This window comes from Lissotriton helveticus, chromosome 6, assembly GCF_964261635.1.
Source record: "Lissotriton helveticus chromosome 6, aLisHel1.1, whole genome shotgun sequence".
Lineage (NCBI taxonomy): Eukaryota > Metazoa > Chordata > Amphibia > Caudata > Salamandridae > Lissotriton > Lissotriton helveticus.
In genome coordinates this window covers 580,058,763-580,084,475 of record NC_136067.1, presented here as the reverse complement: position 1 = coordinate 580,084,475, position 25,713 = coordinate 580,058,763, and the positions used below count along the sequence as shown (strand labels likewise).

The window sequence follows — 25,713 nt, the reverse complement described above, 5'->3', positions numbered from 1 at the left end:
ACGAGAATCTAACACTTCAGTCAGGATATTTGACTTGACCTCAGCTGTGGGCAGTTGAAGATCCAAAAGGTCAGCAGCCTCCCTGATGATGGAATGGTATGGAGCAACATCCTGTGAAGTCATCCATGTTGTCGATGATTTCTTCCTCTTCAGCCTGATCCTGCTGGCACTCCTCCTCCTCCAGCAGCCTCTGGGCCTCCCTCCTGGAGCACAACTTCCGGATCGGTGTCGCCTGCATCAGGAGGGGCACCAGAGACATCGACGCCGGTGTCAAAGGAGGACCCTTAGAAGTGGGCAGCGGTGCCGCTCGAAGCCGGGAAGGCATCGGCCCAACATCAGACGGCACCGGAGACTGTGGTATCGGCAGTGAAAATCTCTGTGCCGGAAACTGGCCTGGCGGAGCCATTGGCATGAAGGGCACGAAAGGTGCCTGGGCATATTGCTGGGGGATGCCCAAATTATAAGCAAGCGGACCCACGGGGCCAGACGGCGCACCGGTAGGAAAAGTTGCCTTGGCAACCATGCCAAACATCGCATTCAGGAAATGCGACGGATCCGCTTCTTGACCAGGAAAGGGTGGATAAGAATCCAGAACCACTGGGTCTGGATCTGACTGAGGCCGTGTGGCAGCCTGTAGCTGCAGCTGTGGCCCCTGGGACACCAGAGCCAGCCAGGAAAAGCCACAGGAGAAGACTCCCTGGGTGCTGGTGAATGCCTGGTCCCCGGCAAATCCCACGGCGTCGTAGAGTGGGCCAGAGTCACCTGCAGAGAAGGAGATGACAACAGCGGCATGTCATCTTTAGCAAGACCCCGCTGAACAGGAGAAGCCAACCTCGAAGCCTTGCCCTTTGAAGATCGATGCAGAGACCTATGTCAGCGCTTCTTCTAATGTTTTATCGACTTCGATGTGTGTGAGGTCTAAGACTTCTACTTAGACCTCGTGCTGCCCCTCTTCTCCTTTTTCACCCGTGCCATGAAAAGCTTTGCTTATGCTCCTGAAGCGTCTTTGGATTCATCTTCCGATAGGACGTACATCCTTTGACGTCATGATTTGACAAAAGGCACTAGAGACAATCGTCATGGGCGTCTCTAATAGACATATGGCACCCACACTCCCTGCAAGGCTTGAATCCTGACTTCTTCAGTGTAGCCATCGCACTGCTACACCAAGGGAGAAAGTAGAAACAAAGTAATACAAAGAAAATGGAGAGTCCCAGAAAAACCCGTTATGCATCGACTGCACGGAAAAAAAGGGATCTGACGTCAGCACGCCGACAAGGTCTTCTTATAGCTCCGATGGCGTTATACGGAGTCGTCAGCGGAGCTGTGTCATTGTGACGCCCTCGTCAACGTGGGAGAGCTAAGAAAAAGTTTCTGTGGAATGCTGGCGCAAGAGGGTAATTCAAAAGGGGGGAATCCACAAGCAGGTGTATCCATCAGAAAGAATCTGTTCTTGTGAGCTTAGGACTGGATGTCCGGTTGTTAATAAAAACCAATTCCTGAACTTTGGTATGCAGATGATGCTGTTTTTCTTGCCAGAACTGCAAGCAGCCTTAGGTTATTGCTTACCCCTTGTGTCTCCATGATGATACATCTTGATTTGTAGACAAACATTTCCAATGGTCTGTGGCCTCAAAAATGTGAAAACTGGTTGTATGAAAGCCACAGTAGGAATATTGACATAGTTATTCAGTTTCCTTATCTTGCCCTAGTATTTGATAGCTCCTTCACTTTGGCCTTATGTGCTGTTGAGAGAAAAATTGTTTCTTGCAGGCAGTTGGCATGATGTTTTCTCTTCTCTCCTCCATTGGGAATAAGCTCTGACATTGCTTACCTGAGATTTATAAGAGAAAATGTATCCCCATCCTAACTTATAGTACAGGTGGATGTGGTTATAGTGATGTGAGCTGGATCCAAATTGAAGAAAACAGTGTGTGCCGATGTTTTCTTGGGGTTCCCTTAACAAAATTACACTTTGTTACTCTCCTGTAATTGGGTCTGGATAATGTTGAGTACTTATTTAAACTTGCCCACTTCTCTTGTGGTGCTCCATTTGGTGCAATGAACAGGCTAACTTAAATAAAGAGATTATCTTAGACTTTCTCTCATGTGCCTATAGGAATAGAATACCTTGGCTCAACTACATCAGTAATATAGGCATTTCTCTTGGCTGCCCTTCTATTTTTAAGAGACCTTCCGATCTTTGCAAGAGGGATAAAGGGTGGCTAAGGGAATGTTTCCTGTCAGCTAAGAGGGCTAATAGGGATGGTAATGAATGAACAAAGTCCTCTGTTAGAGACTATTGCCTAGTGCAAACTTCCTTGGGGGTAGCACCCTATTTGTACCTGGTTCTGGTTTCTTGGGAGCATATGCTGTTGGCCCAGTTTAGGCTGGGATACATCAGATGGACATTATGTTTTCCTCAATGTCAATTTGAGTCCTCCAATATATGTATTTGTCCACGCGACGAGGTCTCTACCCAGACTTTGCTGCACTTTGTTTTTTTGCGTAAATTCTATCCTTCAATTACTCATCGTTTTTTAATGCCTCTTTTACGAAAGTGTACATTTACCAAGTGTAGAGTAGCATTGCTTTATTTACAGCAACTTAATTGCCTTGAAGTTTGTTCAGCTGTGGGTTCATTTTTAATGTCGCTCAAAGCTCACGCAATGTAATGATTTCTTAAATGGATTACTGTTTTATCAATTGACATGTGTATGAATTGCTGATATTTGAAATTTTTAACTCTTTTAATGTAGAGCCTGTATTTCTGGTGTTTTAGGATGTGTTTGGTGTTTTATGTATGTATCTATATCTTTTATAATCACTTTTAAGTGATCGAAAAAAGATTATTGATTGATTGAACTTGATCAGTGTGGGATACACCAGTTTAAAGTAGGGAGTCAACTTCTAACTTGCAGCTTGTAAAAGAAAAACATGTTGCCTATGCCTCTTTATATATTCTTTAACCAGAACCTTTTTCCACCAGAATATCAAGGAAACAATATTGTGGGGCAAAACATATTAAGGTCTAAGTATTGACCTGATAAATATTATGAAGTAGGTATAATTAGCTCTTCATGGGATTAATATACCTAACACAAAGGTGGAAGAGCCTACTCCTACATCACGTCAAAGACCTGGAATGAACTCCCACTCAGAATCAGACGTTCCCCCACTTTGCATGCTTTCAGGAAGAGCCACAAGACCTGTCTCTTTGGGTGAGACATTGCTGTACGATTTCCTCTCCCCCCAGGGCCTTGAGACCCTCACGGGCGAGTTGCGCACTTCACAAATCCCTAATTCATTGATTGATTGATATATGTACTGATGACACATAAATCTATATCTTCAAGGAAACTGGATGTGGAGTTAAAAGTATTAAATCTATACTTACATATATGTAACTACCTTTGGTTCCACAAGTGTTTCCTCAAATTTTTAAATACAATCCCTAGAACATGAGGGAAAATGTACTTTCAAAGAGAGGTGGTCTTACCTGTTATTCCTTTAGGTGTAATTAACCCCTTCCCAAGCTATTGAGATAAGAAGTGAGAGCTGACATAAAGGAGGTGCAGTATAGACTGCACTTGACTCCATGTGTCCCTGGAACTCTTCACAAAGACCAGTGGCCGGGGTGTTCTTGATCATTTCTGAGAAGTATGGCCCAGGCCTTGCTGCCTGGATGCTTGTAGGGAATATGTGGGGTGCTAATAATGTGTGCTACCACTTGAAAGAACATGTTCCGAAAAAATGCAGAGTGTCCAGTGGCCCCTTTGTAGTACCAATAGAATTGATTTTAATTCAAAGACTCAGTGCAAATAAGGGTCTGTTCATGCTGAAAGAAATGGAACTTACAGTCACTTCAGAGTTGCATTCAGAAATTCCCATAATCATTTAGTGCGCCATTCAGGGGCACTCATAGTTTTTTCTGATGCTGCGTGCATTCACACTCTCAGTTGGACTGATAGTTGTTCTCAAAATGCAGTCACAGGTTGCATTCAATGCCACCTATGACATTCTCAGTCACTCCCTGATGCAATGATCAGTGGTACTCTCTTGTTTGTGCTTCATTCGGGGACCCTCTCAAGTAAACAGGCAGCAAGCCCACTCATCAGCAGAGGGTGTGGCCTGTACTCCGCCTGCAGTCACAATGAACTGCCTGCCTTTTCCCTCATCTAATGACCGTGCCACGATATCCCCAATGTAGTCTTGAGGAGCTACCCGGGACACAACCAACTTGTGTCTTGAGAATTAGAGAGAGGATTACATTGTCAAGATTTTCAGATCCACATTGATCAGAGAACTGGAATTGTAGTTGCTCCAGTTTTACCCACTTTAGATATGAGGGAGAATTGGGCTTTACAGGAAGATGCTGGAAGAAATATGGTAAATGCCTGAGAATTTTACTTTCTTGAAGGCCGCATCATGAAATTAACTTGCATCATTTACCTCTTTTCCACAATTCCCTGGGGACAGCCAGGGGTTTGCTGTAAGGGAGGTCTGTTATCGGCAATTCTATCTCTTCTATCTCTTCTGTAGTTATTTTGCCTTCCGGTATTAGGATCTCCTCATCTGAATGGCAAGGTATGGGCAAGTAGTTAGGAACCGATGTTCTTCTTCAATGTTATCAGAATTCAACTGAATGATAGAGACAACAGAGGATTGAGGCAAAGGTTTCTGTAATCCCTATGGATTGGGTGTTAAGAGTCCCCTTCATTGAGAATATGAGTCTACCTGGGTTTAAGTTGGGCTGCCTGTGGGCCTCCCACTTTTTTCCCTCAGTCATAGTGATTCTGTTTTTTGCGACTTAATACACATTCTGCTTTGTTAGTAAAGAAAGTATTTAGGGTGAATTTGTCTTTTTCGAGCTCTCTAATCAGAGGTCTATTGGGATGTCTGTTGCATTTCACTGTAATATGTCTGATAGAATGTTCTAACCATGATTGCATATGTCTTTTTCTTTAGTTCAGGCTGATTCCCTCATCAGCATCCATCTTCAGGTAACCTTCCTTGTTGCTCATGCGGTTAGTCCTGAGGACACTGATACTTCATTGTCCTCGAAAAGTGGACTGTGTATGAGGTCGCCAAGTCAGTCAATAATTTTTCCTACATGTGTATTTAGAATCTCCAAAAGTTTTTTTTATTTTTTAGCAGAATAAGCAACATAGGTCAACATGTGTTTCATGACACACATCGCTAAATCAGGACCACATTTAACAAAAACAATGCGATCTTTGCAGGGCACAGAAATTAAAACAGTATTTTGACTAATAAAGGAAAACTAGAATTCTTGATTCACCAGTGCATATAGAATAAACACTAGTATAACACTGTGCGATTATGCATCAATCATAGTAAGTGCTACGCTGTGAAGATGTGCACCTGAATCAGCCTCACATTCATGGAATGTAGAAAGCCCTTGAATGCCAAGAAGATTGGTCTCAATTCCAACAAGTTGATGTGGAGATGAGACTCTACTGGAGAATGACCAGAGTCCTCTGATCTCCACCTCTCCCTGATGGTCGCCCCAACCCAGAAGGGTCTGTCACCACTGTGAGGTCTGGGTAGAGAAGGGTCTCTGATGACCCAATCCTGGTTCTTCAGCTACCACTGGAGATGTTTTGCAGTTCCCGCCAATATCTGGACCACTTCTGAGTGATTTCCCTGATGCTTCATCCACTGCGAATTCAGGTCCCACTGCAAATACCTTATTTGCCAGTGGGCATGCTTTACCAGGAGAATGCAGGAGGTCATGAGAAAAAGCAGCCTCAGAGTCAGTCTCACTGAAATTCAGAATAGGGTTTGAAACATTGGAACCATAGCCAGAAAATCCTCGACTCACCACTCTGGAGGGTAGGAATGGAGCTACACTGTGTCCAGAATGGCTCAGAAAAAAGGAGCATCTGAAAGGGAGGCAGATGGCAGATGTGACTTCGGCATGTTTATAGTGAACCCCAGCAAATGCAGGAGGCTCACCATAGTCTGGAGGTGGGCCACGACTGTCTGGTGCATGCCTGCTTCCCAAACCAGTTGCTGGGGTAGGGTAAATCCGGAACCCCTGACCATGGCCTATGGGCTGCAACCACCGCTATCACTTTTAAACACCCGAGGGGAGTTGGTAAGTCCAAAAGGGAGAACAGCTAACCGAAAATGCTCTTGACCACCGTGTACTACAGGTAACACCTGTGGGCTGGCACAACAGGTATATGGAAATATATATCCTGCAAATCCGGCAATACCATCCAGTCTTCAGGTTCCAGAGCACACAGGACCTGAGCCAATTGAGCCTTCCAAATGTGTCCTTTTTCAGGAATTAGTTCAGTGGGCATAGGTCTACTATGTTGCGAAGGTCCTTCTTCAACATGAGAATGGTAGTGGAAATAACAACCACAATTTTTGGACAAAACAAGTCTGTACTTTTTGAAAAAACAGGGAAAGGTGTTCCTCCATCAGCCAATATAAAAATGTTTGCTTGGGAGGCAGGGTCTCCATGAATAGAAGGGTGCATCCCAGCTGAACAATTTGGAACACCCAGTTGTCTGAGGTTATAGGCTGCCATTGGGGTAGGTGGCGATGAATCCTGCTGCTGACCGATTGCCCATGATGGTGAAAGGGGTTTAAAGGCTGCAGACGCCGGGGGGTGGACTGGGCAGTTAAAAAAATCAAAATCATAACACATAACACTTTATAGAAATAATGTAATTAGCAAAAATACAACAAAAAGACAAAAATCCAATAAGGGGAAGCAACGATATGAATTTTTTACAGTTAAATGATGTCAAAAAGCAAAAGCGCCAACCATGGTCATCTGTTTGGCTTGACCAGGACCTAGGTGCCCATTAAAGCTAATTGCTATGGAGCACGGCTAGGATATAGAAACCAGGTTCATCCAGGGTGATGGTTTGACCTTCAAGATAAGTGTCTGACAGTCAAAAATCATCCATGACACAAGGCAGAGGGATGTAGCCTATAAGACTCCACTAGGCTGCAAGCTACTGCCTTTTGGCAGGAAAGTTTGAAACAGGAGAAATTCAAAATTTTCGCCAAAGAAGATCCCTCACCGGCTGGATCCTTCTGCCGCTTTGTCACTTTTTTGGAGCTCAGATTCCTCCAGCGGAGTATACTGCAAGATATAGGTGACCAAGGTTCAATGAGCATGGATACCTTCTGTGCGACATTTCACCAAAACTAATTTGCTGTGGCAGAAGATCTCAGAGTGACAGTATTTTGAACATTTGGCCCATTGGCAACATACATTTGTCATAATAATTTGGCAGGTTTGAACCAGTCTTTTGGAGGTCTTTGGAGCCAACCGTTTCTAGTTTCCAGGCTTTTTAGGATGTTAGAAGGAGTAGACTTTGACATAGCCAAGAATCAGCACTTGGGGGTCAATATTGACCACCATCAGGATCCAGGGCAAACCCAGTTGGAACTGATCGGATAGGCTCTTTAGGAAAAGGGCTTCTTTATATTGGGTACAATTGGGAGCAGGACAAACCTTCAGGTCCACTCACAGGTTGGAATCATACCTTCCACACCATTTACGGTGTGGGAGGTATGATTCCAACACGTTTGATACCAAACATAATAGGATTCGTTGCAGCCATTTTCGAGACGGTCATAGCATAATTATGCGGTGCCCCTCTATATGGTAGACCATACAGACCAGGAGAATGGACTCCGAAGGCTGTAGGGGTGTCCTGCTCATGCAGGGGCACCCTCACACTTATAACCAAGCACCCTGCCTTCAGGATTATAAAGGCCTACCATAGGGGTGACTTGCAGGTTTTAAGTGCATAAACTGAATTTCCTGGACTTGCTGTTTGGAGGACAAACCAGAAACTGAGCCATGTCCAGAACATCTCCATTGAAAGTGAGGGGCTAAGAGGGAGTAGGTGTGATAGTGAACACCAGCAAATGCAGAAGGTTCACCGTAGTCTGGAGGTGGCAGAAGACTGCCTGGGGTGATTCCACCTTCAACAGCCAGTCTTTGAGATAGGGAAAGACTGGTACCCCGATCTCCCAAGATGATCTACAACCACCGCCGTTACCTTGGTGAACACCAGAGAAGCACTGGTTAGGTGAAAAGGAAGAACAGTGAACTGAAAGTGCTTGTGGGCCTCAGTGAATCGCAGGCAACATCTGTGGGCAGGCAGGACAGGAATGTGGAAATATGCATCGCTGGCATGCCACCATCCAGTCTACTGGGAATAGGGTAGACAGGACTTAACCAAGTGTGAGCATTTTGACTTTTGCCTTTTTAAGGAAGAAATTGAGAGGGCACTGATCTAAGATGGGACAAAGGCCTTTGTCCTTTTTTGGCACCAAAAAGTAGCAGGAATAACAACCACGATGAATAACAACTACGACCTACTTAAGGCATCGGTGCCCTCTCCATAGCTCCCTTGGCCACGAAGGCCACTACTTCTGGGCAGAGTGAGGAGAAGTGGTCTTCCATCAGCCTGTCACAAGTAGGTGGCATGCGTGGTGGGGTAGTCACAAGGAGGAGGGAGTAGCCCCTTTAAATAATCTGGAGATCCCAGTGGTCTGATACTATCGACGGTCCAGTGGTGCAAGTGATGGCATATCCTGCCTCCAACTGGTTGTTCATGATGGTTGGTCAGTGAACTAAAGACATTTGGAAGCTGAGGCTGCAAGGCGAGTGGTGGACAGGCACGACCTCTGGCTGCCAAATCCACAGGGTCTGGGGTACCACATCCTTGGCCACGCAGAAGCTAGGGAGCTTGTGTGCTGTCATGGCTGGGGTAGGGTGAAGACAGGGCTGGAACCCGTTCCGTGGCAATTAAGGGAGCGGAAGGTGGACTAGGCATTGACCGGGGGCCATGGAAGAGCCCAAGGACCTGACTACAGCTCTGCTATCCTCAAAGAGCACCAGTGCTGAGTCTGCCTTGTCTCTGAAGAGACAAGAGCCATCAAAGGGCATGTCCATAAGTGAGGCTTGGACATGCCCTCAAAAGCCAGTCATTCTCAGCCAGATGAGGTGCTGTAAAACCACCGACAAAGAAAACGATCAGCTTAGTGAGTAGGTCATATCCAGCCCACATCTAATTGTGAACTTGGGTGCATCTCTCCCATCTGCCATAGATTGGGAGATTATGGCCTGGGCAGGCCTGTGCATAGTTTGTGGAGTTTCCCTAAGCGTAACTTCGTCAAGTGACAAAACAACTCTGCGGAGTTCCGCAAGTGGCGGAGTGCAGTGGGAACTGCAGTTCGCGCTGATTTTCCTGCTTCTTGAGTAGAAATTATACCTGAGCAGCAGCTCGCACTCACCAACTTACCGTTGGCAAGCGCGAGCGGGGAAAAAAATCTGCTGCACTACGTGGACCAGAGTTTTCTGCACTCCATGAGCTCCGCTGAGCACGGAGAGCAGAAAACTCTGCAAACTCTGCGAATGGAGCAGAGTTCACCGCTCAGGCCAATCTTCCTCCGGGACCATGGGCAGCACCTGCACAACTGAATCACACAGCGCTTGTAAGTAACTGCACAATAGGTATGCAGTGTTCATGGACAGCAGTGCCATGCTGGTGGAAGAAAACTTTTCCCTGCCTAAGGTGTTCAGTCTCTTGAATTACCTATGCACTGAAATGGTAGAGAATGCAACAGGGTTTACACTCAAAGTGGAGGATTGGACCACCAAGCTGTCCTGGTTAGGGTTTTGCATGAGGAAATTAGTGTCCCCTAGGGTTGGCCAATGGTGGCAGGCAATTGTCTTGTTCACTAGAAGCACTGTGCTAGGTTTGCCCCAGTCCAAAGTAAGACGTCCATAAAGGCTTCATTAAATAACAGAAGCAGTTCCGAGGGGCACTCCGGGCTGAAGCACCTCTGTCAAGATGTTAGTCTTGACTGCCACTGAGGGCAGGCTAAGGCCAGGACCTCAGCCACCCTTCTCACTTCTACAGCAAAAGAAGTTCCCTTCTCCATAGCCACAATAAGAGAATAGACCATGCCAGTATCTAGGGAGGTGTCCAGTCCACTAGTCTAGGGGCTGGTATTTCGCAGGGTGCAGTGGCCCCGCCCAATCATCCCCAAGTCCTAGCCCATAGGATTAGGGCTTAGTCTCTGGAGGGTCTGGCTCAGTCAGGGCAGAAGTGGGTGTCAGATGACACCCCCCCATCTATGTGTGAGAGTAGGGGATGAAAATGGGGATGGTGTCACTGTGTTGCACCAGCAGCGTTGGGAGCATCAACATTGGGGCTTGCACTAGGGAAGGTCAATCTGGTACAATAGGCAAAAGTCCAGATCCATCCATGGACTCACGGGTCCTGAAGGCGCTGGGACGGGCCCACCAGTGTGGAACAAGTAGGGGCCCCTCCTTCCCCCATGGGGCCCGACAGCGCACCATTAGGGACGACTGCACAAATATGAGCATGGCCTCATAACCTTTGCAGATTTGGGCAGGGTTCCCTTCTGGTCAAAACTCAGCAAGGTGCAGAGCTTACGAAGCACAGGCTCAACCATGGGTCCAGGCCTCCAATGACGATGCTCCCTCATCTCGTCAGAAGACTTTGACAGACGGCATGAAGTCGAAGACCTCTTCGACTTATTGCTCTTTTTTTGTGTGACTCACCAAACGACTTTGACAAAGATCGAAGACTCCATGATCGATATCTGGACATTCCTCTTGATCGGGATTGAGACTGTTGCAGCATTGAATGTATTGATGACAGGCACTGCAGGGCTTGAAGCTGGCTTTCCTTGTGGGCATCTTGCCACACCATGAGACAATGTCTCAAAAAATCTTTGACAAACGGGACAAAAAAAGTCAGTCAAAAAGTGGCTGGGGGTTGCCCTCTCGGATCTGCAGTGACTGGCAGAAAAGAACTAACGTAAGTGCGCTGGGTGATGCCTATTTATGCACCGCACACATCACTTCTGGTGTGCCGATGCCCCGTGTAGCCGAATGACATCACCTACCAGTACACAGGGATATTCTCATGAATACTTTCTAGATACCATGTTATGCCCGTAAATAATTCTAAGGTGAGGAATCTGCAGCTTAAGTCTCTATAAGATAGCAGGCACAATTTTTTATCTGTCTTTCACAGTTCCAGCAGTATCCTGAAGAGGGTGCCTTTGGTGCCACATGTATGCCTGTACTAGCATACAGGTTACTCCTGCCATCTACTTAACTAATTGGGAAAAGGTTCTCAGGGACAACCCTAAACACTTTTGCAGCATCTCCTTTGGGGTGATCAGGCAAAATTAGCATTTTCCTACAATGACACTAAATTCATTGTTGTTTCTTTCACAGTGTTAATGGCAATCTGAAATGTTTTCTCATCTTTAAAATCATTGGCATTGGTAAGTCCATCTGCCACATCAAGGGTGAGGTCATATCCAGTATTGCTTTTGCTGTGTAAGATATAGTATGCATGTCTGCTGTGGAGAGTTATAAATTGCGGTTCTGAGAATAAGTTGCAAATATCAGTGTTTTTGTTGTTTTCATTTGCAATCATAACAACGCTTTATGTGTGTTTTTTAAGTGAATTCCTAAGGTTTTTCTAAACATTTTTTATGGTGCTATAATAACCAAAGCAACGCATAACTTCACTTTACTCTTTGCTTTTTTTAGTCAAACAATTTTTATAGATGTTCTTATATAAAACACAGTGCTGACATTGTACATAACAGGTAGATAAATAGATGTAAATCGTAATTTGTTAACAGGATGAAACGTAAAAGAGGGTCATCAACAAAGAAAAATGTAAACCGTCCCACCTCCCATCTCCCCCCACCAGGGTCTATGGTCGCACCTCATGGACTTAGCATCATATAAAAAATAATTCCATTTGGCAGAATCACATTGATATGGAGGAAAATGACATTTGAGAAGTGAATCATTATTTTTTCAATACTGTAATAATGTTATCCCAGATACAGAAAGTCTTACAGGAGATTCAGGAGTCTAAGCTGAGGACGGAATGCCAGTCAAGGCTGTCTCTTGGCTTGATAGTTCAATAAGTACCGTGGTCACTAGCCAAGTCCATGGTGTTGATGCTAGTTAGTCTTTCCATCGCCAAAGTGTTTCAAAGGCGAGAATGCCACTTGGTAATATCTAGAGCTTCTTTTTTCCTCTACGCAGCTGCTATAATGCCCATTGCCGCGCCTAAGCAGCTCCATATTATGAATGTATTTGGCTGGGGTTGGTATTGGAAGCCCAGGGTCCTTGCTCCCTGAAGTACATATGAAAACGTTTCAGATAGGGGAAACCAAGCATTTTACGGATTGCCGCAAACACCTTCCTCGAAGATCCCTGTATCTTGAGACAAGTCTACCAAATATGAAGTAAATCACCTCTCGTCCCATAATCTCTCCATCAGAGTAGACTGACCAGTGGGCAGTATTAATACAGTTTGTTAGGGTGCATATATACTAGTCGTAAAGATGATTGTAGTGGGCTACCCTTTGCTTTTTAGGGAAAACACACCCACGCCAGTTCTCACTCTCTCCTTCACACACACGCATACACACAACCCACGCACGCACACAAGCCCATGCACAAACACACCTCAACACCCTTCCCCACTGGAGCCATCCATGTTTAGTCAGCGTTTCCAGAAAATGAAAAAAAATCCCTAATATTACGCTATGCCAAAAAGTCAGGTAGTCTCAATAGACACCACATAGAAAAATATGTTATGTACGTTCAAAAAGATACGCGTCATTATCATTAATGAGGATGTCCCTAGTGGAAAACCACCAGTTTCTGAAGCATCATAGTGTGGGCCACAAAAGATATTTCTGTAATAATAGTTTCCACAATTTCACTAAAATGATACGTGCATTGAGTATTGCTAGCTGTGGGTACCTACCGGTTCACCTGGAGGGCCTGGAAGTCCTGGTTTTCCATCTCTCCCTGGAAACCCCTACAATCACACACATTGCTTCATAAGTTTTCCAATTATAAACAATTCAAACAAATAAGTCTCTTAACAAAATCTTTACTTACATCTTTACCCGGGGAACCTGGAGCACCTGGTAATCCAGAGAGGCCCCTCGGACCCTACAATGAATAAAAAATGACACCTGTTCCAGAAATGATAACAGATGAGCATGTCGAAATGTATTTCAGTTTTGCCAAGTATTCGTATAGTATTTTACCTGAATACCTTGCTGTCCAATAGAACCTTTGGGACCCTGTAAATGAAAACAAACGTTAATAAAATACAATGTCTTTAAAATTGCAGCATTTTCATTGTTAAGAAGCTGCTCTTTTGTACGTTTTCTATATTTCGGTTCTGGTTAGTTTAGGTTTTATTAGGTTCAGGGCCTAGTATACACACACGAAAAACTGAATTGTCTCCTGGAGCAGAACATGACTGCCGGGATCTTGGGAAAGAGATTTCAGTCCTGAACAGTCCTGAGATCAAGTGAGGCGTCAGGGTCTTTATGATTCTGGGCTCCCAATTTAAGTACTTGAACTGCTTGAGGTGCCCATCTTGTCATCTAATGCATCTCCGGAGAATGCTATTGAGCAAGCCAGGTTGAGCAAGCAGAGGGATTTGTTAGAGATGAATGGGGTGGTTCATTTTGGAGGAGGGTGTTACTGAAGGCAGTGCCATGTAGGCCTTTGTGGTCAGGCACAAGAGCGGACACCACATTAGTCTGAACGTGTCAAAGTGAGGGTCCGTGTTTCTAAAACACTATCATAGCATGGGCCTTGTGCTGCAGGCCAGGTGGTGCCAGTAAAAGGTGGCACAGTTCAGCATGTGGGCTATTAGAGTCAGAGGGCTGGCCACAGACACCTGTAGCTCGGAGCAGTTAACAAGAGGGTCCTGAATTGTTGCTTACGTTAAAAGAAGATTCCATTTGCCATTGTACAGTATCTAGTTTCAAGCAGCTCATCTGGTCGTAGAGAATGTACACAATTGTTTAAATGAAACAAGTAAACTTCAGTGGCTGGCCAACATGGTTTTTGGAGGGGGTGAATGTAAGGCGTGAGTTAAGGGGGAGGGGGCAAGGAGTGATGATGGTTGAAATCTGCTATGAAAAATCTTTTAAATGCTGTAACTTTCCTAATATATTGCTTAGCCGTTGTAATGATTCCAATAATTTGCAATGAACCATCTTTTCACATACAATATTTTTGCTGTGCTGCTGCAATAATAAACGACCTTAATGGAAAAAAAACATTTTATTAACTGTATGTCTCACGATCATAAAACTACACTTAGAATTACATTACGATTTGATTTGATTTATTTAGTTAACAAATATTCTAGTGACATTAGCCTTACAGGTGGACCCTCTGAGGCGAATCCCGGTGGTCCAATATCTCCTGGTGACCCTGGAACACCTGCTATTCCCCTTTCTCCCTGGCAAGAAAAAACATGTATTCAGATTGTACAATGTACTTCCATTTGTAGCTGGAAATGCATACATCATACACATTCAGTCACAGATCTCAATGCCCTTTGAAAACACATTATTCTTGTTTGGACTGAAATCCTCTGTATCGCTATCATTTACATCACTTACATTTAACTCATTTTATTGATGTAGAATGGAAAGAGGGCTATGTTATGTAACTACAAGGAAACATTAGCGGGAAGTGTCGCCTGACACATTTATACCAAGACACCAATAGAATCGTTAGATTGAATTGATGTGTGGAAAAAAACTAAACTTTTATTATAGTTCTTTTACGCTCGCAGTTTTCACTATGGGCCAGATGTATGAAGCAATTTACCAGTCACAAACGACTCATCGGGCCATTTGCGAACGGTAAAATGCATTTTGCCATGTACAGAAGGCAAACTGTGACTCGGGCAGGAATTACGAAATCATGTGTTTGCTATTTCCTAGTACAAAATTTTAGCCATTTGCTATTAGGAAATCACAAACTGTGATGTGTTTGACACTGTTAACGATTCCCATTGAGGTTGCATATGGACCTGCCTCATCAATACTCATTAGCCTTGTCACAATTTGCATCCCACTGTGAATGGCTACAATCACAGGGATGTTGGCCTGCTGGGATCAGCACACCACCATGACTGAATTTGCTTTTTAAATAAAGCACTATTTTTTTTATAATGTAGCCCGTTTCCTTAAAGGAAAACAGGATGCAATTCAAAAATAAAAATGAAAGGCTTCCTTTTAATTTTTTATGAGTAAGCATTGGTCCCTGGGACCACTGCCTGCTCTTAAAAAATGTTGCCACCCACATTCACAAAGGAGTAGGGGTCCCTTGGGGATCTCTTTCCGTTTGCAAACGGGTTACTACCAATTTGAAGTTGGTGGTAACTGCGAATGTTTTGCGACTGCATTCCCGGTCGCAGAATATTCATACATACCAGTGCTATTCGGTAGTAGGAGAGACACCCTAAACATGCCCTTTCCTAATACCGAAATGCAAAAGCAAAATGCGATTTGGTTGCAAGTTACCGAAATATACATTTTAGAAGGTTATAGCACAGTATTTGTTTAAAGGTATCCAGATATTCAGTAGGCGCTCTCCCCAATCGTTCCTAGAAAACAATATGTTACCCATCTGCGGCTGTATGTTGCTGAGCTTTCTGGAGTTCGCTGGTAACATCTGGGGAGGGCAAAATTAAAATTCTGCCAGCAAGGTTGTGGTAACTAAGAACTTTCACATAAGTCTGGAAAAAGGTTTGCCTGCAGAAGAGGTTTCTAGTACATAAAATGTGGGTTTTTCTCTGTAAAACCTACCTTCAGTAGGACTTGTTTCACAGGCTTTTTTAAATAACTTTTAAACCACCATGAATGAACCCCTAATAAAGATTTTAAAATAACCTTCTTAAAATCTGTGGAAGAGAGGTACCACAATTCTTCACAAATCTAGTTACAAGTATTTTCAAAATTTACTTAGACCACCTGACAACCTAAGAGAGAAAATCATTTACAGAATTGTAAATGTGGCTATCATCTCTCTCCAGCACACTGGAAATATAAAAAATGAATCGGATCCACATCAGAGTACTTCTTGGAATCGTGAGGGGTGTGACGTAGTATACAAATCGTGCAGTACAATACTATAACAATGATAATGCACTTATCACCCAAGTCTTTCACATTCACAAAAAGAAAACAAGCTTCTATAAATCAGCAATTCTGAATACATCTCTGTTAAAGTATCTGGTTGGATTGGATTTAAAGCACAAAAAGGGCTTGGTACGATAGGAGAAGGGCCACGTATATGGCTACGAATGAGCAGCTGGCCGGTCGAGATTGTGGGAAGGGGACAACGGGAGAAACTTACACACCCATCAAGTGTCAACCCCACCTCTACCTAACCTTCTGGAAACACAATACCAACGTTCAGAGAACCAACAAAAACACAAACAGCATTCTGGTTCATCACTTTCCTAATAAAATTGTAGTGCCTCTTTGGAAAAAAAAGTAAAGCAGAAGAAATTTCGAGCAACCTCATTGAAATGCATAGAACAATGTATGCTCGCAGGTACAACCACTGGGGGATAGTATTACGATGTTCAGAACTGACTGGTAAAGATGCCTGTGAGTGCATTTTGATGGTTCGCATAAATCATTCATTAAATGTAATCCTAAATGAGACAGCAAAGCATTTATTATCAGATTACATGGAGGCAGAAAAAGGAATCTGACAACATAGGGAAAATCTTTATTTTATGACAATGGAGAAGATCTTCAAAAAACAAATGATTTTTCATTTCTTTTACATGAGCAATGTTTAAGGGTTTACTGAATTTTTGCTTCGTGAGCAGGTATAGAATTAGGTACCATATTGTGATGAGTAGATGTAACATACTTCAGACCATTCATAATCGAAGTATAGGACAAAGGAAGGGATGTGTTTTATCGGAAGAACATTGGTGGATAGTATGCTATTAAAAGAAGTGCATGCTCGGGAATTTCTTTAAAACAAGAAGAGCAGAACATATTGTAAACGATGAAATTTTAGAATGGGATGTATTTAGATATTGCACATATGGGTGATTTATTGAATACGAGCCGAGAATAGGAACAGCAATTGAGCACGTTTTGCGGCTTAGATCAGGATAAACTATTTTAACTTTACAGGAAACAGGGTTGAGTGAGGTTGTAGTTTTTGTGTCAATAGTTGCTTACATTCCATGAAGCCAAAACAATTTGATTTCTACGAGGTGAACTGGTTTCGATGAGGAATACCTGTTTCACTCATGGGTGTTTGGCACAAGCAGCAAGGCCTTATTCAGAGGAAAATGCAAGTGGCACATGTACAACAGCATCAAGTAGAGAAGTAAATGACTTAAACTTTGCTGACTTGTGAAAAATGTTAGCAAAATAACACAAACTGAAGACAATGGAATGTATGGATCAGGCATTTCCGTAAGTTGAAAATTAGGATGGGAACTCAAAACAACGTTACTTCACGAAATGAGGTGGACTGGTATCTGGACACACACCACAGCCCACCTCCGATCGACTGCACTTGTATGAGGCATCACAATAAAACGTTATGAAGGACTGAGATCTAAGCTCTTCCCAGCTAACTGCTGATGGGGCATTGTTGTGGATGAAGATGTGATGTGGTTGGTGCTGAAACCGGATTAGGGGGTGCCAAGCAGGTTGTTTCTCTCTAGGTGTACGGAGAGTTGGGGGTCGATGGCCTTTTCAAGGACTTTGGAAGGGAAAGGAAGCAGAGAGATGGGGCAGTGTTTTTTTTTTGTTCAATAAGTTTATTAGTTTTAAAAAGTATATAAATAGATAAATATAATAAAAGTGATACAAGGGATGAAAATACATCAAAAAGATAATATAGCAATTGGTCTAGTCACCAATAGTTCGTTCAAAACGTATTCGTCAATATGATGGAAGAAAAAGAAGAGCAGAGCAAAATACTATAGAAGCCATCCAATGTGTCATATATGATAAACTATGAAATATAGAAGAATAAGGAAAAGAAAGAGGAATAGAGAAAAAGCGCGAAAACCAGATAGTGAGAGAAAGAAGTAGAAAGAAAAAGAAAAGAGAGGAGAGAAAGGAAAGGAAAGGAAAGGAAGGATCTACTGCAGCACTACATAAACAAAATAAATTAAAAACACTAAACAGACACCTCAAAGGGATATTGATCAACCAATCCTTTCGCAGCCATCTCCATATAAGTATCCAAAGCTCTCCAGACACCATTAGAAATGTTCAGGGAGAGAGGAGCCTCAGCAACCGAGGAATGGGCACTCCGTAAAAAGGACACCCATGCCCACCAAGTATGATATGATATAGAAGAAAAGGATTTCCATTCCATAAGAATCACTTTAACAGCTACAGACAATAGAAGATCCAGTAATTGCAATTCTAAGGAATCCAAGGGCAGAGGTACTCGGGAGGCCAGTGGACCCAACATAATCATGGGGAAGGAGAGCTGGAATTGAATGTTAAAAATTAGCATGAGATGTTTATGTATTAAATCCCAATAACGTCGTAAAAGCGAACATTAAAAAAACATGTGGGTGTAATCCCCAGTACAAAACCCACAACTCCAACAAAGATCATCCTCCTGCAGGTGTAGAGCATGTAATCTGACTGGAGTCCAATGAAGGAGATTGATGGAAAAAAAATTAGATTGAATTAAGCAAGGGGCAATTTTATTACGAAGAGAAAGCTTCCCAATCATCTGCCAAGTCTCTAAAGATATATGATCAGTGAGATCCTGATCACAGTGACGTGACCATTTTTGTTGTGTAACAGTAACCGAGACATAGGGAGTTGAAGATAAAATTTTATAAATATTAGAAGCCACATGACCAGATTTAAGCCATAAACGCAATAACGTAATAGTAGGAGAATTTGGGACCAAATGCAGTTAAGAAAGTATAAAAATCGAGATTAGTGAGAGAGAATTGTTGGGCTAAGGAAGAAAAGGGTAAAGGATCATCGTTGGAATCTTAGAGATGTCTGACCAATGTAACGCCTTTAGAAGCCCAATAGACCATCAATGTAGGATCAATAATAAGTTTGATTCTAGGATTACGCCACAAGGAATACCACCTTGATTTATAGATGGGGTAGCAACTTTTTTGTCAATGAATCTGACTGCCGTAATGGTGTCCAGAATGATGGTACGGGAAAACGGTATAGATAAAGTGGAGGAAGTTAAAAATGAGGAAGGTGGCAAGGGAAAAGAAAGATCCTGTTCAATCAACATCCAGGAAGGTGTATGACCAGGGATAGAAGAAAACCAAAGAGCCCCCTGCGAAGCTAAAAAGGCAATTTGATATTTCTCCCAGTCAGGAAAGTTACAACCACCTCTATCATAGGGTTTTCTCAAGTATTTATATGCAATTCTAGCTCTCTTATAGTTCCAAAGGAATTTAGAGGTGAGGGAATCAATTTCATGAAAGAAGGAAGAAGATAATTTAACAGGGAGCATAGAAGACACGAAGTTAATGATAGGTGTGATCATCATTTTCAAGGTTTGGAGACGACCCCACCAAGAAATATGTTTAGGTGACCAGGTATCCAGAAGATGACGTATTTTAACCAGAGTCTGCGCCTCATTGTAAGCCACCGTGTCATAAAGAGTACCACAGAACCAGATCCCCAAATATTTAAGGTGTTTAGATTGCCATTTGAAACCAGCAGTACCCATATGTGCTAGAAAACAATACGCATTTAAGGGAAACATTTCCGTTTTAACTTTGTTGAGGGTATAACCAGACACGTTAGAGAAAAGGGCGTTATCCGAAATGGCGGGAATGGCCACCGCAATATCATCAGAAAATATATTTGCCCTAGGTTGGGCATAAAGAGACATAACCATATTAATAAAAGAGTCCCCAAGGTTATGAGCTCGAAGAACAGCATGTAGGAATGGCCAGGAGACTTTGTCAAAAGCCTTCTCGGCGTCAAGGGCCAAAGCAGCCGCTGGCAGGTTAGATCGCTTCGCAGCAACTAAAATGTGACAAATGGTAAGGATGTTGTCCCAAGCAAGCCTACCCTTAACAAAGCCCATTTGAGAAGGATGAATAAGATTAGGAATATATGATTCCAGACTTTTAGCGAGTATTTTGACAAAAATCTTTGCTTCCATATTAAGAAGGGAAATAGGGCGATAATTCTTGGGGTCAGAGTGATCCTTGCCTTCAAATGGAATCACCACAATAGTAGCGTCTGCTGCTGACCCCGACACTGAACCATCTTGAATAAAAGTATCAAAAGAGATTTAAGGTGAGGAACAACAGAAGGGAGAAAGGTTTTATAAAACACAATAGGAAAGCCGTCCAGACCGGAGGCCTTCCCCGACCGTGTAGCCGTGATTGCATTAATTATTTCTTCGGAGGAGATAGGTCTACTCAATTTTTCTCCATCCTCTGTCGAAACCGATTGAATAGGAATATTTTGTAAAAAGACCTGACACTGTTCAAAAGAGGATTGATTAGTAGGAGTATATAAATTATCATAAAATTCACGAGAAACTTCAAGAATTTCCTTTGTCTTAAATTTTTTAGTACCAGATTTGTCAGAAATGGAAGATATCTGAGAAGATTTAAAATTAGATTCATGGTACTTCAACGTTGCAGCTAGAATTCTACCAGCGCGATTCTTCAACAATAAAGGCTTGGATTTGTGGGCCTGAACCCCAATATGCGCTCTCTTGGTAACAATAGAATTATAGGAATACTTCAAATTCTTAATGGTTTGTAAAATGTGTGTGTCTTTAGAACGACGAAAAAGAAGTTCTTGTTGTTTAATATTATCCTGCAAATCTTGCAATTCTTTTTTAATATCCGCGTTCCTCTTCGCCATACATTTAATGATTTGACCTCTAAGTGTACATTTAAAAGCATCCCACAGAACTATTGGGGAACCAACTGAGCCTTCATTATCAGAGAAGACATTTTTAATTTCTTCCTGTAGAGCCAAAACTTGAGGTACATCATAAAGGATTTCAGTATTCAGTCTCTAAGAACGAGGTTCTTTTTTAGGAGCCAGATTTAAGAGAGAAAAGGAAACAGCAGCATGGTCAGAAAGAAGAATAGGATGGATATACGGGGAAGACGATGATTGCACAAGAGATGAATGAACTAAGAGATAATCGATACGAGAGAAGCTAGAATGAGGAGAGGAAAAGAAACAAAAATCACTGCCATTAGGATTATGAAGTCGCCAAATATCCTGAAGATTAGCCAAAGAGCACATATTTAACAGTTGTTTGTGAGCTCTAGGAGGACGGAATGAGAAAGCCGAACTTCTGTCTAACAATGGGTCTAATGGTAAATTAAAGTCGCCTCCAACTATAAGATTACCGTTATGTGGTGTATCAGCTAGTTTTTTTGAGATTGCACGCCAGAATGAAGGATCATCATTGTTTGGAGCATAAATATTCAAAACAAAAAGAGCCACAGTCCCATTAGAAAGTCTAGACAACAACCAACTACCTTCAGAATCATGTTCAGCAGAAATCACCGATAAACCAGAATTTTTAGAGATTAACGTTATCACACCGTTCCTTTTGCCCAATGCATCAGAACACACCACATCAAGGACCCACTCCTTCCTCAACAACAAAGCCTCTTTATAGGATACTTTCGTTTCTTGAAGTAATACCAAATCTGAAAATAAGGATTTACAATAGTCCAAGATTTTTGATCTTTTCACCAGATGGTTTAATCCTCGGACATTAAGGGACACAACATTCAGACCAGGCATTATTCCACAAAACCACTAAATCCGTAAGACATTGATAGAAAATGAAACAAGCCACAAAACAAGCCAAACACATAAAGATACGCCAAAGGCATCACAAAAGGGAAGCACCAACAGAAGATCCAAGAAAGGAGAGAAAAGGAGAGAAACTAGAGAAAAGATAAGAGAAAGGAAAAAGAGAAAAGTAAAGATAAGAGAAAGAGAAGAAGAGCAAGACCCACCAAGGGAGGTCTATAAAGGACCAAATTCATACCTGGGGAGACATGGAAGGGCAAGCGAGAGGGGCAGCCAGGAGAGACATAGCGAAAGATCAATAAACCCCCTATTAATATGAGTATAAGTAAAAAGGCTTAAAAGATCAGAGGAACTAGGAGCCAATGTACAAAATGGGTTATTAAAACTGAGAAAAACCAAGATACAAAATAAAATGCAATTGCAATTGAAGCAGGCTTACATTAGAACGAAGCATATCTCTATATAAAACATCTGTATATGTAAAATGTGAAAAACACTAATAATGTTATGCTAAAAATCAACATGAATAAATATGAGCAAGAAACCATAGTAAATATATGGGAACATGAGGGTCAACATGTTCAACACACTATGAAGTTAGAGAAGTTAGAAGCTATACATCTAACATACTAAGGAGAACAAGAGAATTCATCAGCAGACAGGGTAGAAATATAAATATGAAGTTGAATAATATCTCTCATACAGACAACAGACAATGTAAAGTTCATTCTCATGTCTGTCCAAACTAGTGAACGGCAAAAATGAAACACATATAAAAACATAGTGAAGAAGTCAAGCATATATGAAGAGGAAAGGATATAAACGTAGCTATACCTAAAAGAGAAAAGAAAAGAGTAAGGAAGGAGACAAATGTGAGAGGACGGAAATATAAATAAAAAATATAGCAATAGTAGTAAGCACGAACCATTCAAGAGAACAGAAAAAAGAAGGAAGACACAGCAATTAAGAAGCACAAAAAAGGAGGGAAAAATAGCAGTATAGGAAGACACATCAAAAGAGAGCTGAACAAAATAAAGAAATACAAACAGTGGTCATGAGAACCAGTAACATATGGCTCGAAAACATAAAATAAAGGAATAATAGAAAGAGGAAAAACAAAAGGAAAAGGACCCAATACAAATCAAAATGAAAAGGTAAGATATGGAAAATACACAGAAGAGGGATAAAAAGAGAGAAATAAAGAACAAAAAAGAAACACAAGAAAAACAACAACAAAATCTTATAACCAGTTAATTAAAACTAAAATGAAATACATCTCTATGTCTAATAAGAGAAACATATTAGCAGGTGCATGTGAAACATGAAACTATATCGACTTACATCTCTATGTCTAATAAGAGAAACATCGGAGCAGGTGAATGTGAAACATGAAACTATAACGAATTACATCTCTATGTCGAATAAGAGAAACATCCTAGCAGATACATGTGAAACCTCTGATATAGCAAACAGATTAAAATCAAGAACCAGAAGAACCAGGAACAGGAGAAGAGTCCATCTGAGACTCCAGCTGATTGTCCTGAAAGGAGGAAAGATCAGAAGGTTCATCGAAAATCCTCGAGCGACCCATAAAGGTAATACGAAATTTTGAAGGGCCAGCAAAGGAGAAAGGGATGTTCATGTCTAAAAGACGCTTGCGTAAGTTAAGAAAACCTTTCCTTCGAATGACAGTATCTCTAGCAAAGTCTTGCGATATAGTAATGCAATGACCTTCCCAATTCACCGCCTTGATCTTCCTCATATGAGCCAAAATGTGTTCTGAGTGTTGATGACGCAGCGGTTTAAAAATTACCGCCCTAGGCTGTGTAGAGGATTTGGGTCGGAAAGTCGGCACATGGTGAGCTCTTTCAATTTCAAAATCTTTCTGAAAAGAAATTGGGAGGGTAGATGGAATCCACTGATATAGGAACTCTATCATAGAGGAGGCTGACTTTTCCGCTTCTTCCGGTAATCCAAAAATCCGTAGATTGCTTCTCCGATTTCGATCTTCCTGTTCAGTAGGGTCTCTCCTCAATGCCGCCATGGAGCATTCCATTTGATGTAGTGACTTAGATTGTCGTTGTGCAGTGTCCTCCACACTACCAATCCGTGTCTCTGCATTAGTATCACGAAGAGACAACGCTTTGAAATCATTGCGTACAGCCGCCACTTTTACTTGCAATAAGTCTGTATTCGTCTTGGTAGATTGCGCAATATCATGTATAGCGTTCAGACGAGACAAAATGGTGTCCAACGTGGATTTAGTATCTTTTTGAGAGGACTCCGGAGTGGAAGATGTTTGTTTGAGCCTCTTCGAGGCACCCTAGAGTCTTTTGCGTTAGGAGAAGGCCCCATGCTGTCAGCCATGAGGTATAGTTCAAGAGAATAACAAAAATTCCACAGTATAGTGTGAATGAACACAATTAGCATACAATGGTGAAAAAAATGACAGAGGTAAAAATGATAGAGCGCAAAGGTTCAGAAAATCCTCTGTAAAATAGAGCAAAGGAAAACAGACTCAAAAACTAGTGACATTAGGGCATAAAATGGCTGTCGCTAAAAAGAGAAAGCGAAGAAAACCATGGTGAAGGTTGAAGTAGCATCAATCATAGCTAAACAGCCTCTCAAATGATGAACCAGGCGGTGAAACACCTCATCATGGAGCCCTGGGCAAAAAGACAGTGATATGGCATCGAGGTGAGGTAGAGCGCAGCAGATAGTGCATCAAAGCGCAGAAAAAGGGTACAAATAGTCACTGGTTGGGCAGGCTAGTACTATTATGAGGCCGAAGAAGAAGCAAATGGAGAAATATCACCTGTTTTCGGCAGAGAGCTCAGGTACCGGTGAATTGGCACAAGTTGCTGAAGTGAAAACGCGAACGACGCCACCAAAAACAAAATGGCGGTCGCTCGCGAAATCCAGTGAGCAGGGCTTCAGAATAAAAGAATAACAGGTTCCTGTCAACGTAGAGTAATAAAAAAACCTGTCAGACTGATCACGGCATATTCCCAAATCGAAAATGCCGGTTTCGGAAGCAAGACGCCGTCTCTGGGGACCCAAAAATTGTCCTGACAGCCTCTGTTGCCCCGGAGTTCAGGCGCGATCCGCCATCTCGCAGTGGCGCGCAAGCCACGCCCCTCGGGGGGGGCAGTGTTTTTTGAGTACGCAGGGGTCGGCCGAGGGCTTCTGATAGAGGGGTCTGACCTCTGCATGTTTCCATCGATTGGGGAAGGTGTCCATGGTGATGGATTTGTTGAAAATGCAGGTGAGTTGGCAACTGATTTCCTTGCTCCCAAGTGATGGGGGCAGGGGTCTCTGGGTGCTCAAGAGTGGATGGCCATGGTGCTCTGTGTGGTGAGCTGTTCAAAAGCGGTAAGTGGGTGGTTGTGAGTGGCGTCAGCTGGTGTGAAGAGTTTGTAGAGGTTGGAGGGTTGGGGTTTGAAGTTAGTGTAGATGGTGGATATCTTGTTGTGGAAGTAGCCTCCCAGAGTGTCACAGAGTTCCTGGGAGGGGGAGATCATGTTCTCAGTGGCTCGAGGGCAAGTGAACTCTCTGATGATGTTGAAGAGTTCCTTGCTGTGGTCAGAGCTTGCTTAGACACGGACAGCCAAGGCATCTTATTTCGTATCTTTTAGGCGTTGTTGGTATTTGTTGTGGGATGACTTGAAGGTGGCTCGGTATGTGGGATCTCGGTTGGTGTTAAATCTTCTTTCCAGCTGTTTGCATTTGGATTTAATTGTCCTGAGTTCTGATGAATACCAAGTGGCTGGTTTGATGGGTCCTCTAGTCTTGGCTGACTTGATGGGGCTGACTGTGTCGGTGCAGTTGTTGATCTAGGTGGAGAAATTCTCAATGGCCTGTTCAGTGCTGGTTGCTGAGTCAGGCTGGGTGGTGTTGAGGGCATCCCTCCATTGGGTTTCTGTCACTTTGTTCTAGCTGTGGTGGGAAGAGCTGGGGAGCCTGGTGGTGGTGCATTGGGATCCTGAAATGGTGAAGTGGATGATGGTGTGGTCTTTCCAAGTCAGTTCAGGGACATGACTGTACTTG

The 25,713-nt window shown here is 42.7% G+C and overlaps 1 protein-coding gene across 2 annotated transcripts in view; it reads right to left on the bottom strand.

Annotated features, from left to right (window-relative positions):
• The window catches only part of COL19A1 (collagen type XIX alpha 1 chain), a 2,464,374-nt gene that overhangs the window by 446,227 nt on the left and 1,992,434 nt on the right, over positions 1-25,713 (bottom strand). For both annotated transcript variants that reach the window (XM_078648013.1, XM_078648014.1), the window contains 4 exons: positions 14,262-14,339; positions 13,126-13,161; positions 12,974-13,027; positions 12,837-12,890 (listed from right to left, as the gene is read on the bottom strand). In XM_078648013.1, coding sequence (XP_078504139.1) covers positions 12,837-12,890; positions 12,974-13,027; positions 13,126-13,161; positions 14,262-14,339 — 222 coding nt within the window. The remainder of the gene's footprint in view (positions 1-12,836; positions 12,891-12,973; positions 13,028-13,125; positions 13,162-14,261; positions 14,340-25,713) is intronic.